This window comes from Panthera tigris, chromosome D2 (assembly GCF_018350195.1).
Source record: "Panthera tigris isolate Pti1 chromosome D2, P.tigris_Pti1_mat1.1, whole genome shotgun sequence".
Classification (NCBI taxonomy): domain Eukaryota; kingdom Metazoa; phylum Chordata; class Mammalia; order Carnivora; family Felidae; genus Panthera; species Panthera tigris.
In genome coordinates this window covers 66,474,493-66,494,573 of record NC_056670.1, presented here as the reverse complement: position 1 = coordinate 66,494,573, position 20,081 = coordinate 66,474,493, and the positions used below count along the sequence as shown (strand labels likewise).

The following is a 20,081-nucleotide window of genomic DNA, read 5'->3' as shown; positions in this document are numbered from 1 at the left end:
TGAGAGAGAGAGAGAGAGAGAGAGAAAGAGCAAGCAGGGGAGGGTCAGAGAGAGAGGCAGACACAGAATCCAAAGCAGGCTTCAGGGTTTGAACTGTCAGCACAGAGCCCCACTCAGCACAGAGCCCGACGTGGGGCTCAAACTCACAAACTATGAGATTGTGACCCGAGCCAATGTTGGCTGCTTAACCGACTGAGCCACCCAGGCGCCCCTGGGGTGGCCTTTTTATTGTTGAGTTGCAATAGTTCTTTTTTAAAATTTATTTTATTTTAATTTGTTATTATTATTATATCTTAGAGAGAGTGTGAGTAGGGGAGAGGGGCAGAGGGAGAGTGCGAAAGAAACTCTTAAATAGGCTCCACACTCGGTGTGGAGCCTGACACGGGGCTCTATCCCACGCCCTGAGCAGAAATCAAGAGTTGGGTGTTCCACCGACTGAGGCACCCAGGTGTCTCGCAATAATCTGGATGTTAGCCTCTTATCAGATATGAGTTGCAAATATTTTCTCTCATTTTATCAGTTGTCTTTTCTCTCTCTCTCTCTCTCTCTCTCTCTCTCTCTCTTTTTAACCATTTTATTTTAAGTAGCCTTCATACCCAATGTGGGGCTCAACTCATGACCCTGAGGTCAAGAGTCTCATGCTGTACCCACTGAGCCAGCCAGGTGCCCTGTCTTTTCACTTTCTTGATGGTATCCTCTGAAGTAAAAAAGTCTTTAATAAAGTCCAGTGTATCTTTTTCCTTCGGTTGCTTATACTTTTGATGTCGTATCTAAGAAATCATTGCCTAATCCAAGGTCAGGCAGATTTGTGCTTGTGTATTCTTCCAAGAAAACATTTATGTCTGTGATCCATTTTAAGTTAATTTTCATTTTTGGTGTGAGGGTAGGGGTTCAGTTTCGTTCTTTTGCATGTGGATTCCCCGTTGTCCTAGCATTATTTGTTGAAGACACTCTTTTTTTTTTTTTTTTTCCCCTCCATTGAATAGTTTTGGCACTGTTGTCAAAAACTGGCAATAAGTGTGAGAGTTTATTTCTGAACTAATTCTGTCTCATTGATCTATATGCCAATACCTTATGCCAATACCACACTGTCTTGATTACTGTAGTTTTATTAGTTTTGAAATCAGGAAGGATGAATCCTCCAGTGTTGTTCTTTTTCAAGATTGATGTGGCTATTCTGGATTCCATTTCCATATGAATTTTAGGATTTGCTTGTCAATTTCTGCACATACAAGCTAGCTGAAATTTGATAGGGATTTACCTCTAGATTATTTTGGGGGAGCATTGCAATTTTAACAATACTGAGTCTTCCAATCCATGAACATAGAATGTCTTTCCATTTATTTAGGTCTATTTTAATTTCTTTCACAATGTTTTGTAGTTTTCAGAGTATAAGCTTTGCATCTGTTTTGTTAAATATATTCCTAGGTACTCATTCTTTTGATGCTGTTGTAAATGAACTTTCCTTAGTTTTATTTTTGGATTGTTCATTGCAAGTATATAGAAATACAATTAATTACTGTATATTGATTTGGTATCCTGCAGTCTTGATTGCAGTCTTCTTTGTTCTAATTCTTTTGTGTAGGTTCTTCAAGATTTTCTATATTGAAGATACTGCTATTTGCAAGTAGAGATAATTTTACTTCTTTTCTAATCTTGATGCCTTCTATTTCGCTTTTTGCCTAATTGCCCTGGATAGAACCTCCAGTATAGTGTTGACTAAAGTAGCAAGATTGGACATCTTTGTCCTGTTCTTTATCTTAGAAAGTGTTCAACCTTTTAACATTAAAGATGATGTTAGCTGTTGAGGGGCCTGGGTGGCTCAGTCGATTAAGTGTCCAACTTTGGCTCAGGTCATGATCTCGCGGTTCATGGGTTCAAGCCCCGCGTTAGGCTCTGTGCTGAACACTTGCTCAGGGCCTGGAGCCTGCTTCAGATTGTGTGTCTCCCTCTCTCTCCGCCCCTCCCCTACTCGTACTCTGTCTCTGTCTCTGTCTCTGTCTCTTTCTTTCCCCAAAATAAGTAAACATTAAAAAATTAAAAAAAAAAAAGAAGAAAGATGATGTTAGCTGTGGATTTTTGTAATATTCTTGATCAGGTTGAAGAATTTCTCTTCTAGTTTACTGAGTACTTTTATCATGAAGAGGTGTTGGCTTTTGTCAAAATGCTTTTTCTGTGTCTTCTGATGTCATCATGCAGTTTTTATTCTTTATTGATACTGTGTATTACATTAATTTTTGTATGTTGAACCCATCTTGCATTTATGGGATAAATCCCACTTGGTGATGGTATATGATCTTTTTTATATGTTAATGTATTCAGTTTCGTTAGTATTTTGCTGAGGATATTTGCACTTAGATTTATAAGAAATATTGACGTCTTTTTAATGAAAGAATATATGATCCTCAATAAAGAACATCTCATTCTGTCCAACAAGATTAAAGTAGCAGCCATCAGAGAGTAGGCCTGGAAAGATTGGTGAAAATGTCTGGTCTTCTCGTTCTGGCTATGTGGTGAATTGAGCTAATGTGGGCTCCTGTCCCTCTACTAATACATAAAAATGTAAAATTATGACAAAATTACCTTTAAGTTTAAAACTGAATAAAATCCAAACCCTTTGTATGACCTACAGCAGGCTCCTTGTTGCCTCTGTTCTTGTCTCCTAACCACTTACCTCCCCACCTGCCAGCACACACGGTCACACCACACTGGCCTCCTTGCTTTCTCCGATGTATACCAGGCATACTCCTGCCTTAGGGATTTTGCACTTACTAGTCCCCTTCTCTAGAATGTTCTCAGACATTCACATGGCTTGATCTGTCACTTTTTTTTTTTTTAGGACTGCTAAAATGTCATCTGTTAGCAGAGAGACCTTGCCTAGCAACCCCGTATAAAATCACCTTTCCCTTTCCCTCTCTGACACTCTTCCCCTTGCCCCGCTTTACTTTTCTTCACAGAACTCCCTGACAGACTGTGTTCTTGTTTTGTGTCTAATGCCTCTCCTCCTGGATCCTCTTCGTTCTGCATCCTCGAGCCCCTATCCCCCTACCCATGTAAACCTCCTGAGGTCAGAGATGTTGTCTGTTTTGTTCATTGTTGTGTCTAGAGTAGGGCCTCAATTACAGAAAAGTCTTGAAAGAAAGAGAAATTGTCAGGTGCCAGAAATTTAGGGGAACTTAAAGCTTGAATGGTATCTGGTAAGCCGAGCCTGGGGAGGTTATCAGACTCTATAGGCCTTCTTACCTGGGGTCCAGGGCATCAGACTATCCCTATATGGGGATAGGAGATTTGTGTGTAAATCTCCCAGCTAAGAAATTAAAGTGGAGATTAATCTCATAAGCAAACAACAGTGACAGTGGTGCTGGTACCACCAGGACATTTCACAGATAAAATAGTTTCTACTGAAGATAAGCTCTTAATAAAAGATTACAAAACACACAAGGAATAACTTACTAAGAGGGAGCCAGCAGGCCCAGCAAACTTGAAGTTTACTATCCCAAGACCTTCTTTTTTTAATTTAATTTTTAATTTTTTAAAATTTACCTCCAAGTTAGTTAGCATGTAGCGTAATAATGGTTTCAGAATCATTGTATAGAATTTAGTGATTCATCACTTACATATAACACCCAGTGCTCATCCCAGCAAGTGTCCTCCTTAATGCCCCTTGCCCATTTAGCTCATCCCCCCACCCAAGATGCCTCCAGCAATCCTCGGTTTGTTCTATTAAAGAGTCTCTTATGGTTTATCTCCCTCCCTGTTTTTAATATTATTTTTGCTTCCCTTCCTTGATGTTCGTCTGTTTGTATCTTAAATTTCACACATGAGAAGTCATATGTTATTTGTCTTTATCTGACTGACCAATTTCGCTTAGCATAATACACTCTAGTTCCATCCATGTTGTTGCAAATGGCAAGATTTCATTCTTTTTGATTGCCTAGTAATACTCCATTGTATATATATACCACATCTTATTTATCCATTCATCCATCGATGGGCATTTGGGCTCTTTCCATACTTTGGCTATTGTCGATAGTGCTGCTATAAACATTGATATGCATGTGCCTCTTTGAAACAGCACTCCTGTGTCCTTTGGGTAAATACCTAGTAGTGCAGTTGCTGGGTCGTAGGGTAGTTCTATTTTTAACTTTTTGAGAAACCTCCATACCGTTTTCCAGAGTAGCTGCACCAGTTTGCATTCCCACCAGCAGTGCAAAAGAGATCCTCTTTCTCTGCATCCTCGCCAACATCTGAGTTGTTGCCCGAGTTGTTAATGTTAGCCATTCTGACAGGTGTGAAGTGGTATCTCATTGTGGGTTTGATTTGTAATTCCCTGATGATGAGTAATGTTGAGCATTTTTTCATGTGTTGGTTGGCCATCTGGATGTCTTCTTTGGAGAAGTGTCTGTTCCTGTCTTTTGCCCATTTCTTCACTGGATGATTTGTTTTTTGGGTGTTGAGTTTGAGAAGTTCTTTACAGATTTTGGATACTAACCCTTTGTCTGACATGTCATTTGCAAATAATCTTCTTCTTCCATTCTGTTGGTTGCTTTTTAGTTTTGCTGATTGTTTCCTTGGCTGTGCAGAAGCTTTTTATCTTGATGAGGTCCCAGTAGTTCATTTTTGCTTTTGTTTCCCTTGCCTCCAGAGACGTGTTGAGTAAGAAGTTGCTGCAGCTGAGGTCAAAGAGGTTTTTTGCCTGCTTTCTCCTCTAGGATTTTGATGGTTTCCTGTCTTACGTTTAGGTCTCTCATCCGTTTTGAGTTTATTTTTGTGTGTGGTGTAAGAAAGGGGTCCAGGTTCATTCTTCTGCATGTCGCTGTCCAGTTTTCCCAACACTATTTGCTGAAGAGACTGTATTTTTTCCATTGGATATTATTTCCTGCCTTGTCAAAGATTAGTTGGTTCTAAGACCTTCTACGTCTGAAATGAATTCTAAAGTAAGGGCCCCAAATAATTGAAGTTAAGAGAAGGAATAGAAACCATAGTGAAAGAATGGGACACCATGAAGAAAGAGCAGGCAAATTAAAAAACAAAAGAAAACAAAAACCAGGAGTGCCTGGGTGGCTCAGTCATTGAGTGTCTGACTCTTGATTTCGGCTCAGGTCATGATCCTAGGGTCATGGGATTGGGCTCCATGGTGAGCGTGGAGCCTGCCTAAGATTCTCTTTCTCTCCTTCTGTTCTCTCCTGCCCTCTCTCTCTCTAAAAACAAACAAACAAACAAAACCCCAAACAAACCAAATAGAATTTGTACATGTGAAAAATATAGTTGTTGCCAATAAAATCTTTTTAGACTAGTTAGGAGATTAGACATAACTGAAGAGAATTCATGAATTAAGAGGTTAGATCTGACAAGGTTTGCCTGCTATGGTGCTGTTTTAGCTGCAGGTTTTATCTGAAACTTTTACTTAATTTCGTTTTGATATCGGGGTGAGAGTCCTTCTGACTCATGAAGGAAAATTGCTAAGTCAAGTAGATATCCTCTCTAAATAAGCCTTGCCACATATCCTATGGTCAAAGTCTGCAATATCCTGTTCTTTCTCTTCTTAAGGACGAATCACCAGGATTTTCAGCTGAAAAATTTAAGAATAATTGAGCCTAACGAGGTGGCATACTCTGGTGACCCAGGCACGGAAACAGGTAATAATTTTGCCTATTAATTAGATGGAACATCTCAAAAGAATTAAAATTTTTTTTTTTTTACATTTATTTATTTTTTGAGAGACATAGAGCACAAGTTGGGGAGGGGCAGAGAGAAGGAGACACAGAATCCGAAGCAGGCTCCAGGCTCTGAGCTGTCAGCACAGAGCCTGACGCGGGGTTCGAACTCACAAACTGTGAGATCATGACCTGAGCTGAAGTCGGACGCCCAACTGACTGAGCCACCCAGGCACCCCTCAAAAGAATTTTAGGTCCCCATACTCTAACTCCAAGTGGGAGAGAAGAGGGGGTAAAGGATTAATAATTGCTCATGGTTGGGACTAATTGGGTAGATATATATGTGGAAATTAAAAACCATTTTGTCTTTTGGCTTCTGGATAGTTGGTTACTATTTCTGTCTATATTTACCACTTTTTTAGGTAACACATTAGAGAATTTTAGTTTTTGTATTTCCTGTTTCTGGGGATTGGGTGGTGGTGGAAGAGGAGATAGGTTATTTTTTGGAAATGGCCTCTTCTGGTTTTTCTACTCTCTATTGTAAACTTTTATTGACTACCTTAGAGAGTGGCCTCCAATTTTTGTCTTAAGATTATGAAATGAGAAAAGTTTATAGTATAGTACTCTACTGTATACATTGAATGTACATTCAGGAAAATCTTTTTGGGAGAAATTTCTGGAACCATACTGTCTTCCCAGAACTGGCTGATTATATTGTTGGGTTGCCAGAATCCTGAATTCTGAAAAGTGGTATTTAAGTGCATTTCTATCCCTTGAAAGCTAATGCTTTTCTGAGGACCACCCAGGAGAACCACAGCATTTCCTTTTAGTTGACTGAAAAAAATTGATCACCTGAAGCACATAAGCCGTGACTGGTCTCTCTTTGGAAGAGCAGTGCTATAATTGCATGCAGTTAGGTCCCTTTTCTTTAAAAATATAGATAAATGTCTCCAACACATTTTGGGTCACATTAAGAAGGAGGGGAGGAAGAAGGAAGAAGGAATGAGAAATAAGTAAGTAAAGGGAAAAAGTGATCGAATGATCCAATTTAGAGTTTAAAGAGAACTTCTCTTTATTATGTATGAAGAAAGAGAGGTCCAGGGAACATCAGTTGTCTGAGGTTGCTGATCCCAGCTGGAAACTAGAACCCACTTGTTTGACTCCGTTGGTCTTAGAATACTTTGAAGAGAGCCTCTATTACGTCCCCTAGATAATATGTTATAGCAGAGCATAGACTTGGGAATTAGATAGATATTGAGTCTTGGTGCCTGATGATCCAGTTGTCTGGGGCAAGTATTTAACTCCTGTTCCTTTATAAAATGGGAATAGCGAAACCTCCCTTGGAGGGTTATTGTGAGAACTAACCACTAATGTGTGTAAAGCCCTCAGTCCTCACTCCGCAGTGAGACAGAGAAGGAAACCACTGCCTCTAAAGCTGTTGATGCTGGAAGAGCAGCCTGGCATCTTTGCATGTGTTAAGATGCTGAAATCGGAGTAAACCAGCTCCTTCTATTCTTACAACAAGGCGTGTAGGAAACCCAGCTGGTGCTTCAGATCCAGACTCAAATAATATTTCTTGAGCTTTTATAATGTACTAGATGCTGTGCATGGTGCTCTAACACATGATGTCAAGTTAAATTCTTCTAGCCACCCAGTGAGGTAAATATGGTGTGCTTTTCATGTACTTCTAAGCAGTGAAGTTTTGTTTATGATAAAGGCTGAAGGTTTAGAAACTTATTTCTAAAAGCAGGCCTGCATGTACAAGAGACTTTTAAGTGAGTCATTCTCTTTAAAGCATGATTTAAAAATACCTGGCAGCGTATGGGCTAATGTTACATCATGGTCTAGGCTTGTTGCTCTTGGCTTCTTTCTTCCCTGCACACCCTGATTAACTCTTGGCTGCTTCTAAATTTCTAAAAGTAATGGAATGTGGAGTGAGCAGATGCTGTAATATGACATCTAAGATCCTAGCTTTCTTCTTTCACTGAAGATTCATTGCTGTTGGTTATACTGAGTCTGGTTGATAAAAGATCATGACATAAAGTTGTGACCTTGACTCAGCCATCTTTGAGTGAGCATATGTATGTGTTAGGTGGTGGGCTAGATACATGGATTCGGGAATGAGGATGGCATGGTCTCTCAGGGAGAAGCAATATATATGCCTGTTGCGCTATTTATCACATTGCCTTCGTAGTTAGTTAATGTGTATCTCTCTCTATTAATTGCACACACATAACATTTACTGTGTGTGCGACACTGTTTCTAAGTGCTTTGTATGTAGTAACCTATCTAACCCTCATAAAAGTCACCTGGCGAGGGTAACCAGCCGAGGCTCTCATCTCCTCCATCTTGGCCGCGTTTTCAAGTGCTGCCACCTCCATGGCTGGGTCTTGTAATTCTATAAGCTTCGTCCCCTCCTCGGCTAGCTGCACACCCATTCAATTGCTTTCAGGGCCTGTTGTGCTTGCGGCCACAGCTGCTCCAGCCATCTTGGTGCCTGGAAGCCGCCTCCAATGCCCCAGCCCATCGCTTTAGTCATTGCCTATCACTATCTTCTTCACCTTTGCTGTGGCTGCCGCTGCCACTTACCATGTTCTGACTGTGGGTTGCGGTCTGGGGAGCGCTTTCTTTGTGTCTGATATGGGTGACAAAGAAGTGGCTGCATCTGACCAAGGACACCAACCAAATGTGAAGGAAGAGGAGAAGGGAGCAGGGAAGGTGGTGACGGCAGGTGGCATTGTGTAGGGAAGTGCGGGGTGTGGAGTAGAGAAAGGCCTGTGGTGCTGATGTTTCCGAGGAGGCCGGTCAAGAGGGGAAAGGTGAGGATGAGGCAGAGATGGTGATGAAGGTCAGAATCTGGTGGTGAGGAGGCAGGTTATGGTGACCATGAGGCAGAGGATGTCCTTGGCCAGTTCCATTTTGCCTGTGATGATTTTCAGTTTGGAATTGAGGATTTTGTGCTTGCCGTTAGTTCTGTTGACTTTATTGATGAAGTCAGTGACTGATAAGGTTGATATGTACTCTGGTCAGTGCTATAAACTCCCAGTCAGTGCCATCAAAATCTTTAAGTCAGAATGTGCCCAAATAGAAGCCAAATCCTATAAGGAAATTGAAGATCTTGACAGAAAATACATTGGCTGCTATCATGTATTTGCTTTTTTTAAAATTCCAGATGCCCAGGCTGTACTCCAGACTAATTAAATTAGAAGTCCCCCAGGTAGTTCTGTTGTGCGGCCAAGGTGGAAATACTGCTCCGAGGAAGTCTGCATTTTGACTTGACTCTTTTTAATGTCAACTTGCTCAGAAATATGGTTTGAAGCCCCTGAAAGATGTCACAGTAAAGTTTCAGATGCTGGCAAGCTTACAAGGTTGCAGTAGGCTTCATTTTGAACCCAATGGAGGTGTTGACATATAAACTTAGGTCGGATCAGATAATTATGATCCTTCTTAGATAGAAGAGAAATTACAGGTTAAACAGATTAGACCAAAGGAAAGGATGCCTCTCTGAAAAGTATTCAGAGGCAGCTATAATGCAAGGAACATGGGAATGTTTGAATTGTGAATAGGACTGTTTCCAGTGACTCTGTCATTAAGTACTTGCTGTCCTGTGGAGACTCCTGAGATGGAGCCCTGGTGCCGGTGGTCGATGCTACCCTGGCAAATTAAGAATGGAGCACTTCTTCAGTGAGTCCCAAGATCAACATGGTACCTCACGGGGGAGTCTATTGGAGGTAACTGTAATGACTGAGACTTCTGTAGCCCCAGATGCTGGTGATGATGGAGAAGAAGCAGATAAAAATGTGGAAGACAAACCTAAACAGATCCACATCTAGCAGAGTTCAAGCCACACTGAGTCAGGCTGTCAGTCCTTGACCATACTGGTCGTATAATGGCTCCAATGTCACTCTTCATTACTTCCAACATTGTATGTTAGGACATGTATAGTTAAGTAAAATATTTTTTATTTGTTTAAAAAATGGGTCGGCAAAATACGAAACACTGGAGACACCAAATGTTGGTGAGGGAGTAGAGCAGCAGGAACTTTCATTCATTAATGGTGGGAGTGCAAAATGGTATAGCCACTTTGAAGACAAGTTTGGCAGTTTCTTACAAAACCAAATGTATTCTTACCTTAGGATCCAGTGGTCATTCTCCTTGGTATTTACCCAAAGGAGTTGGAAACTTAAGTCCATGCAAAAACCTGTACATGGATGTTTATGGCAGCTTCGTACACAACAGCCACAACTTGGAAGCAGCCATGATGACCTTCGGTAGCTGGATGTATACATAACCTGCGGTACATCCAGACAGTGGGATATTATTCATCACTAAAAAGAAATGAGCTATCAAGAAAAGATGTGGAAGAACCTTAAACATATATTGCTAAGTGAAAGAAGCCAATCTGAAAAGGCTATGTGTTGTGTGATTCCAGCCGTCTGAATTTCTGGAAAAGTTAAAACTGTGCAGACAGTAAAAAGACTGGTCACTGCCGGGGATTGGGGGGCAGTGAGGCAGAGGGATAAAAAGACCGAGCAGAGAGGATTTTTAGGGCAATGAAAACTATTAAGCGGTTTCGTATTATGCTATAATGCTAGATACGTGACATGCATTTGTCAAAACCTGTAGAATGTACCACACCAAGAGTGAATCCTAAAATGAACTGTGGGCTTAGGGGGATAATAATGTGTCTGTGTAGGTTTATCAGTGGTAACCAATGTACCACTCTGGTGGGTGATCTTTTTTTGTTTTTTAAATTCAATTTATTTTATTTTTTTTTCAAGTTTTTATTTAAGTTCCAGTGAGGTACCATACAGTGTAATTTTAGTTTCAGATGTATGGTTTAGTGATTCAACACTTACTTACAGTACCCAGTGCTCATCATGAGTGCCCTCCTTAATCCCCATCACTTATTTAACCTATGATCCCACCCTGCCTTCCCCCGGCCTCCCCTCTGGTCACCATCAGTTTTTTCTCTATAGTTAAGAGTCTGTTTCTTGGTATTCCTCTTTTTCTCCACTATGTACGTTTGTTTAGTTTCTTAAATTCCACATATGAGTGAAATCATATGGTTGTTGTCTTTCTCTGACTGACTTAATTCACTTAGCATAATGCTTTCTGGCTCCATTGGTGGGGAATCTTGGTTGTGGGGGAGGCTGTGTGTATGTTGGAAAAGAGAGGTATATGGGAACTCTCTGTGTTTTCTGCTCAGTTTTGCTGTGAATCTGTAACTGTTCTAAAAAAGTAAAATCTATTTTAAAAATGAGCTGGAAAAACTCATTATTCTACTTGAATTCTAATAGTGTGGTTTTGTGCCAGTATATGGGGTGTGGAAAAATATGTATGGTCCCTGTTTTATAATTGACTTTTTGTGAAGTTGTTTTGTTATATGCCCATGGGACTATAACTATGATATAGTCATTCTCTAGTCATATATCTATAGTTATCTTATGTATGAGTTATCAGAACCGTTCGCTGATGTCAGTAGTGTTTGAGAAAAGTTTTTTGAAAAACCAGCTGAAATGATTTGAAAGTTTGCATTATGTCCTTTATCACATAGAGATTGTCTCTTGTACTCATCAGGAGGCAAGAATACATTTTTGATATGAGTATTTCTTTTGATGATTTCTTTACTAGAAATTAGTGAAAGTATGAAATGTAAGAATTTCTAGTAAGACTACATTTAACATTTTCTTTTTAAAATGATTTTCATATTTGTTTCAGTTTTGTATTTTCTTGAGCTGGTGACTCCAGCTCTAGTCTTATTGGGATAGACTCTTAGGGACCCCTGGGACTTTTTCAGGGCTCGTTTGGAAAACCCTGGATCTACTGTGCAACCACCATATTTTAGAGAGGTGAACACAGACACTGAGACCCCACTCCCCTTCTCTCTGAGGTTGCACACCCAGTTGACAGTAGGTATTCACTAGATCACGTGACTTAGACTTTTAACTTGTAGTGGACTGATCTCCTAATCTGTGGTTGGCTAACAAAAATATTGTAATATGATATTTTAAGTTTATTTATTTATTTTGAGAGAGAGAGAGCATGAGTTGGGTAGGAGCAGGGAGAGGGAGAGAGAATTCCAAGCAGGCTCCGTGCTGTCAGCGCAGAGCCTGATTTCACAAACCATGAGATCATGACCTGAGCTGAGATCAAGACTCAGATGCTTAACCGACTGAGCCACCCAGGCGCCCCTAAAATGTACTTCTTTTAATGCGGTCAAACTTAAGCAGTAAAACATCAGAAAAAGAAAAGAAAAATCACTCCAAGTGATTTTTCACTGGCAGAACTCCAGAGGTAGCCACTAATTAACACTTGGGTGACTGGCCTTCTAGAAACTTCTCTCTGAATATACACATACAGATTTCCAAATAAGAACAATCTATACATCTTTTTTTGTAATTTGTTTTTAATCAACCACCAGTGGTTTTGGTGTCTTTGCCAGTTAAATATAGGTCAGTGTAATTTTTTTTTGGTCTGTAATTTTTAACAATTTTGTAGTGTCCTGTTGTATATATTATAGCTCATTTACTCAATTGTGTATTTTCCTCCACTTTTTTTTTTTTTTTTTTTTTAACTATCAACAAAGATAGACAGGTATCTTTGTGCATCTGTTTATCTCTTTAGAATATAGTCCTGGAAGTGGAAGAGGTAACTGATCAATTTGGAAATGAGTATCAGTAGCTCAACTTTTCATGCCGCAAATGGCTATTGGGAAGTGGTATTTAAGAACTGTAAACTGTAGAGTTCCTGGGACCTTTGGTGTTGGTGTGGTGGGGGGTGGTCAGTTTGAAAATGCAGCTAGGGTTGGGCAGCTGGCAGGCCCATCCCTAGGGCTGCCTTTGAACTAGTCACTGAGTTGCCCGGGGCAAGCTGGTTTTGGAACAAACTCTCCTGTTGTTGCAGACGGCAGAATGGCTCCAAAGGTAACCTCAGAGCTGCTTCGGCAGCTGAGACAAGCCATGAGGAACACGGAGTATGTGACAGAACCGATCCAGGCCTACATCATCCCATCAGGAGACGCCCACCAGGTACTAAGTGGAGATGGGCCAGGGTTGGATCTCATCAGCCTGTCCTCTGTTGTCATTCTTTTCCTCTACCCCCAGTGTGTTTGTAGGATTCTAGCTGTCAGTCCACAACCGAGTGTGTCCTCCAGGGCTTGGCACCAGGGACCTGTGTCTAGTAGGGTCTCACTGAATGCTTGTTGCTTTGGCCCTGGCTTCCTTATTTCCAGTGAATATAGCCGGCTTTTAATAACTTGTGGAAGCATTAATGGACAAATGAAGGGGCAGAGATCTGGACCTTTCTTTCGCTGACACACCTAACCTCCTCTCCTCTGCCACACCCTATCCTTAGCAGAATTGTCTGTTCTGCCTCCCTTCTCCTCTCCCCATGCAGACTGTCCTGTCCCTCTGACATGGCCAGAAGAGCAGCCAGAAAGTTGTCACGGATCTCTACCCTAGCAGGTTTTAGGGGTAGTTCTGAATAACACCCTCCTTCCCCCCGCAACCACTACCTTTGATGGAAGTAACTCAGTAAGTGACCTTTACCTCTGAAAACACTGGTGAGCTAAATATGGGAGAATCGGGTTTGGAGAGGTGGAAATTGCATGTGGTGGGGCTGAAGGGCAGGGATGAAAGCATTCTAGTATCTACTCTTTTTAGGTCATTCAGTCAGCAAGTGTTGGAATGCCTGTACCATGGTCATGGTCCTGCAGGGTTACAGAGATAAATTTAAGATTGAATTCCTGCCCTCACTATGCTGATGGTTTAGTAGAGAGATGAGACAGTATACAAAGTACTGTTCTCCCATAGAGTCATCTATACATATATATTTTTTATAACCTTTGCTTACGTGCGAGGCACTGCCTTAGGTGTGGTATGTGACACAAAGATTAGAATGGTCCTGCTCCCAAGAACATACGGTTGAGTAATGGAGTAAAGATACATACACATGTGTCTGTATTACAAGGTGAAATGTGGAAATGCCATCAAGAAAATATGGGCAAAGCGCTTTGCAAGTTTAGGGTTGAGAGGGAAAGACGACTGAGGGCTTTATGAGCAGGGAAGGCATTTGAACTGGATGTTGAAGGATGGGTAGAGTTGGATAAATAGAGGAAGGACGGAGAGGGTTCTAGGCAGGAAGATTAGTGGGAGCAAAGGCCGAGGAGCAGGGCAGGGAAGGTTGGAGTGCTTTTGAGAAACAACATGGCAAGTGCCCCTGGCAGAAGCCCAGGCAGGTAATAAGCGATAGTGGGAATACAGCTGGTGCTCTCTGATCCCTCAGGGGCAGGTAACAGAAACCGCCCTGAGGTCCTTTGAGCAATAAAAGGCTTTATAAGGGTTTATGGGCAGGGCCACTGCGCTGGCAGAACTCTAGGTTGTGAACGGTGGTCTCTGGAGTTGTGCGATGTCAGGGCCTCAGATGGGGCGGCTCGTGGAACCTGAGGGCAGGAATGCAGCTGGCCAAGAACAACCGAGATGGGAAGGGTTTCAGTTCTTGCCGTAGATCAGTTTCTCCCTTTCTTAGGGAACATGGTAGACAGTAAACAGGGGCCAACCAATAGTTCCCACATTTATATCTTTTGATCTTTTACTTTCAAGATACCAGATTGAGCTAGAACCTTAATCCCAAGTCCAGAGTCCTGGTTGAGAACTTGATTAGCATAGTAGCTTGGTGTTTATCATTGGGGTGTGTGTGTGTGTGTGTGTGTGTGTGTGTGTGTACACACATGTGTGGTATGGCATGTGGTACAGACATGACTGATGATGACTGATAAGGGTCTATCATGATGGAGGGTGGCACATAAGAGTATTACTGTAAGTTGAGCAAAGTTCTCAAAAGATGTTCACTTTAACTGGCTGCTTTTCTGCCCCTCCTCAAGGGTGCCAGACTACATGGTTGTGACAATATCAGGCCAGTGCTAACCTGGGACAGCATGAAGATTGGACCCCTGCCTGGAAACATAAGATTTCCTGGCCTCAGGAACCAATGAAGGGCTGAAGTAAATAACCAAAGGGATTGGATAATTAGAGGCAACAGCATGCAGTTCGGTGTACTTTGATGTTTAGAGCGGTATTCCCCAAACAGTATTCTGTAGTATTCCTGTTGTGTCTCATAAGGTGTTCTGCAAAAAGTGTATTCAGTGGTTAAGAATATAGTGAAATGAGCTAAACAGTTTCTATCTTTACGATAACAAAGTTCAACATAAAATTTATCATCCTATTTTCAAGTATGCAGTACAGTGGGTTAACTATATGCACATTGTTGTGTAATAGATCTCTAGAACTTTTTCATCTTACAGAACTGAAACTCTATACCCATTGAACAACCCCCCAGTCCCACCTCCCACTACTCACACTTACCACTCTCCACTCTACTTTCTAAGAGATGACTACTTTATATACCTCCCGTAAGTGGAATCATACAGTATTGTCTTTTTGTGACTGGCTTATTTCACTTTGCATAATGTTTTTTAGGTTCATCCATGGTGTAGCTTATGATAGGATTTCCTTTCTAAAGGCTGAATGATAATTCATCGTATGTATATACCACCTTATTTTTAAAGTTTATTTTTATTTTGAGGGAGCAGATAGAGAGAGAGAGAGAGAGAGAGTGAGAGAGCACACGAACAAGTGGAGGAGGAGCAGAGAGAAGGAAAGACAGAATCCCAAGCAGGTTCGACACTGTCTGCACAAAGCCCAGTGTGGCGTTCGAACCTAGGAACCGCGAGATCATGACCTCAGCCAAGATCAAGAGTTGGACGCTTAACTGATTTAGCCACCCAGGTGTCCCTATACCACATTTTGTTTTTATATGCCACATTTGAAAAAAATCTTTTCATCTGTTCGTGAACATTTGGGTTGCATCCAGTTCTTGGCTTTTGTGAATGATGCAGGGAACATGGGTGTGTAAATGTCTCTTTGGGATACAGTTTCAGTTCTTTTGGATATATACCCAGAAGTGGGATCTCTGGATCATATAGTAATTCTATTTATTTTTTGTTTTTTATAATTTTTTTAATCTTTATTTTTGAGAGAGAGAGAGAGGATGAGTGGGGGAGTGGGAACAGAGAGAGAGAGAGAGAAAGAGAGAGACACAGAATCCAAAGCAGGCTCCAGGCTCTGACCTGTCAGCACAGAACCCAACACAAGGCTCAAACTCACGATCCGTGAGTTAGTGACCTGAGCTGAAGTCAGGTGCCCCTAGTTTTTTTTTTTTTTTTTTTTTTTTAAGTAAACTCTTAACTTCTTAACCCCAATGTGGGATTGAAGTCATGACCCCAAGATCAAGGGTGACATGCTCTACAGACTGAGCAAGCCTGGTGCCCCAGTAATTCTCATTTTTTGAGGAGCCTCCATACTGCTTTCCATGGTGGCTGTGCCATTTTACATTTTCACCAACAGTGCACAAGGGTTGCCAACACTTATTTTCTGTTTTTTTCCCCCCTATAGTGGAATCCTAACAGATACGAGGTAATATTGCATTTTTTTTTCATTGTGGTTTTGATTTGCATTTTCCTGATGGTTAGTGATGTTGAGCATCTTTTCATATGTTTGTTGGCCCTCTGTATGTCTCTTTTGGAGAAACGTCTGTTTGAGTCCTTTGCCCATTTGACCAGTTTCTTAACTGCAGGACTTCTCGGGGCCTTTAGATGCTAATGTGCACTGTAAAGTTGCACTTTAATGTGCAACTCTAAGGAGAGGAAGAAGTATTCAGCATTTCCTAGACTTAAATTAAATGTCCATGGATTTCCCACAGGCATCTTAGGGGTAGGGTAAGGGACTCAGTGTTCCATGGAATTCCTTGCTCCATTGATCCACAACAACACTTTTCATGCCATGATGGGTTAGAACTGGATTGAAGAGGTGAGGGGAAAGGGAGATCCTTGTGTCGAGAGAGGAAGCCACTGAAGACTAGGGTTCTGCCTGCAAAAGTGGATGAAGAGGGAGGCGAGAGAGTGCGAGATGTGAGTATAGGAGAAGTAGAAGATTCAGTCGGAATGGGGGTGGCATGTGAGGAAGCCAGGGTGGCGGGTATGTTACTGTTAGATTTAGTAGGCGTTGGTGAGGGCAGGGGAGGTGGGTGCAGTTTAGGGTGGGGGTTGGTGACAATTCTTCCTTTCACCTCTGTCCTCTAGAATGGACTAACAAGATTCACCACCTTCGTGGGAACCAAAGTTTCCTGTTGGCTAAGGGCTAGATGAGTAAGTAGTTTGGCCCCACACAACCTGGGCCTGAGTCCTGGCAGGAGATACGGGTAGCAGGCACCCCAGCATTTAGGAAGGGCAGACTCTAGCCTTGTCCCTGAGGAGGTCCTTTCTTTCCCCTCCTGTCCAGGCTCCTCTGATGGGTCTTCCTTGTCTCCAGTCAGTCCCAGGCTTTAGCCTCTGGACTTGGGCTTCACGTCACATGGATTCCGTGCCGATGCACCAGTGATATTTTTCATTTTCTGCGTCTCAAGCATCAGGCAGTTGCCCTGGACTGATTTGGTTGCTGCTCTTGTATCTCCATATTGAGCAGGATGCTGGTTCCTACGGTGGGAGCACATTATATGGCAGTTGGTGTGGGGTCTTCTGTGAGTTCCTGGATCAGTCTGGCTTCTCCAGACAGAACCAATAAAATTATATAGAGATGTCCGTGTGTGTAGAGGGACGTATCATGAGGGAGGGCTCCCACAGTAGTTCCCCTGGTTCTCAGACCTTTGGGTTTGAGCTGGAACCACACCACTGGCGTTCTGCTTCCCCCAGCTTGTGGTTACCCAGTGCTATATGTCCCTGTCTGAGTTAAAGGCCCGAGAATCAGGAATGCTGATGTCCGAGGGCGGGAGAAGATGAATGCCTCCGCTCAAACGAGGGAGCAAATTTGACTTTCCTCTACTCTTTTGATCTCTTCAGACCCTCAGTGGATTGGATGATGATTGCATTGGTAGGATGATCTTTAGTCCGTCTACCGATGCAAAATTTTTTTTTTAAGTTTATTTATTTTAAGAGAGAGAGAGGATCCCAAGCAGGCTCCATGCTCTCAGCCTGGAGCCCGATGTGGGGCTCAGTCTCATGAACTGTGAGATCATGACCTGAGCCGAAACCAAGAGTCGGACACTCAACCAGCTGAGCTACCCAGGTGCTGCATACTGACGCAAATGTTATCTCTTCTAGGAACCACCTTACAGACACAGCCAGAAATAATGTCTTGCTAGCTAGCTATCTGGAGATGGTCTGAAGTCAAGTGGCTCATAAAATTAACCATCACAGTCCCCTAGCACTGTTGTCTGAAATTGGGTCTCTCCTCTGAGAGAGTCTCACAGGCCGTCATAGAGCCCCAGCCAAAGATTCCTAACAGTTTGGGGCGCCTGGGTGGCCCAGCTGGTTAAGCGTCTGACTCTTGCTCTCACCTCGGGTCTTGATCTCAGGGTCAAGAGTTCAAGCCCCATATTGGGCTCTGCACTGGGTGTGAAGCCTGCTTAAAAAAGAAAAAAAAAAAAAAAAAAAAAAAGAAAAAAAAGAAAGGACTCCTTACAGTTCACCTCAGGGAGAGGCCTCAGGTGTGTGAAAGACTGGATCCATGAGTGTTATTTGAATTAAAAGTTGAAAGTTTCTGGGTAAGGGGTGTGACAAGCTTTGCACTGTTGGTATTTCAGTTTGTTTTATTCTGCCTGGAGTTAGAATATAATCTATCTGTTTACTAGCAGGGGATTTTCTTGTAGCCAAGACAGGCCAAGTTTATCTTGATAACCTTGGTTCTGGGTGCTGTTCGTCAGCCAGTTTGGGTTTTTGATTTTTGGTTTTGGTCATTATAAAGCTGTTTCTGGTCAATGGCCTGATAAACTTGTCTTCGTTGCTAAACTTTGGGAATGGCAGTGAGGTTGGCCAAACGGTGGGTGATGTAACAGGCTCTCATCAGCCCTTCATCTCCTGCTAATGGTCCCGGAATATCAGAATTGGATGGCTTCTCCCTGGATGAGTAACTGAGAGTCAGGAATTGAGGCTTCTGTCAGACAAGTCGGGACCCATTGAGGGATTTTGAATAAGAGAAGGACCAGGGGTTAGTATGGATTGGAGAAAGGAGATACTGGAGACTGAGAAGCCATTGGGAGGCCATTGCAGGATCCCAGAGTCAGGATACAGAGGGCTGGGACGTGATGCCGGCCTTAGGAGCAGAGAAGAGGGGAAGGATTGGAGGAGAAGCCATAGAACACAGACTGAGTGTGGACCTGACAGGCAGATGGCAGAGGGGTTTGGGAAGGTTGGAACCTGAGAGGGTTTGTGATGCTGTCCAGAGAAGCAAATGAGAAGTCCCGAGTCCCTTTCTCGGTTCCTGTGGAGAGGTGGGGCAGAGTTGGGGTGACTGCTAAGTGGGACTCTGGGGCCTTGCCAGGACTGTGAGGACAAGAAGGAAGGCTCGGCTTTGTGTGTGACCTGCTGCAGCAGCCTTCTCGGTAATAGAGAGGCTGCTGTTCTCTGTGGCTCTTGTTCCTAATTGTTTCATTTCAGGCTAGATTCAGAATGGAATTTCTCCTACGGGTGGGGAAGGGAGGGTGTTGGAGAATGAAGGAAAATCTTGAATTCTGTCCTTTGTGTACTTTCCAAAACACAAATACACACACCCATGCACTGTTCCGTGCTAGAGAGAAAATGCACCCCAAATGCGTAATTACACGGGGACCTGGCACTCCAGGGGTCTGGTCCTCACTGTCCTCTGCAACTCTGAGGGGTTCTTTCTCTGTAAATCCAGAATAAGGGTTGCGGTATCATGAGTTTGGGCCCAGGGAGACTTTTGAGGTGAGGAATTGTCCATTCTTTCTGGTAATCTGGATGCTTTCATGTACCATCTAAGTCAAACATTGGGATTTGTGGGCGCCATTGGCCCCACGTCAGGAGAATCATTGGTTGGGGCCAGAGCTGTGCCAGCTCTGCCTTTAAGAAATCCAAATTCTTTATCCTTCCCATCTGTAAGGCTTTATATTCTGTTCCTGGGGGTAGTTTAATCGAAGGGTCATGTTCTGTCAGAGGTGACTGTGCCAACTTGAGTTTTTGGCTATTTTTATGGTTCTTCCTTCTGGAAGACTTGAATCAGATTTTCCTAAACTCTGTCCTACTCCCCTTCTTCCTGGAGTTGGCTTCCTGTTTTGTATTTCTTAAACAGACTCTCTCCTAGGGTGGAGCAGTGATTTTTATCACAGAGTGATTTTATCCACTGTATTAATTAGAGTAATGCTAGCTATGGTAACAGATCTCAACGTTTCAGTGGCCGGGTACTGTGGAACCTTAACGCTTGTTTATGTAGCAGTCTGGAATGGGTGTTCTTGGTTGGTGGCTGACTTTCTTCCACTAGTAAGAGAGCGATTCGGAGCTCCAGGCTCTTTCCATCCTCTGATGCCACCATTCCGGCTGGTGGAAGGGGGAGGAGTGTGGAGAGGGCACAC

At 42.6% G+C, this 20,081-nt stretch overlaps 1 protein-coding gene across 6 annotated transcripts in view; it reads left to right on the top strand.

The window, feature by feature from the left end:
• Nucleotides 1-20,081, top strand: part of XPNPEP1 (X-prolyl aminopeptidase 1) — a 58,677-nt gene that overhangs the window by 5,952 nt on the left and 32,644 nt on the right. For 3 of the 6 annotated variants that reach the window (XM_042960440.1, XM_007087198.3, XM_007087199.3), the window contains exons 2-3: nucleotides 5,551-5,639; nucleotides 12,564-12,688. In XM_042960440.1, the coding sequence (XP_042816374.1) occupies nucleotides 5,551-5,639; nucleotides 12,564-12,688 (214 nt within the window). Of the gene's footprint in view, nucleotides 1-5,550; nucleotides 5,640-12,563; nucleotides 12,689-13,055; nucleotides 13,193-14,541; nucleotides 14,662-16,797; nucleotides 16,864-20,081 lie in introns of those variants that run through there. The other 3 variants (XM_042960441.1, XM_042960442.1, XM_007087201.2) reach the window with 3 other exon arrangements.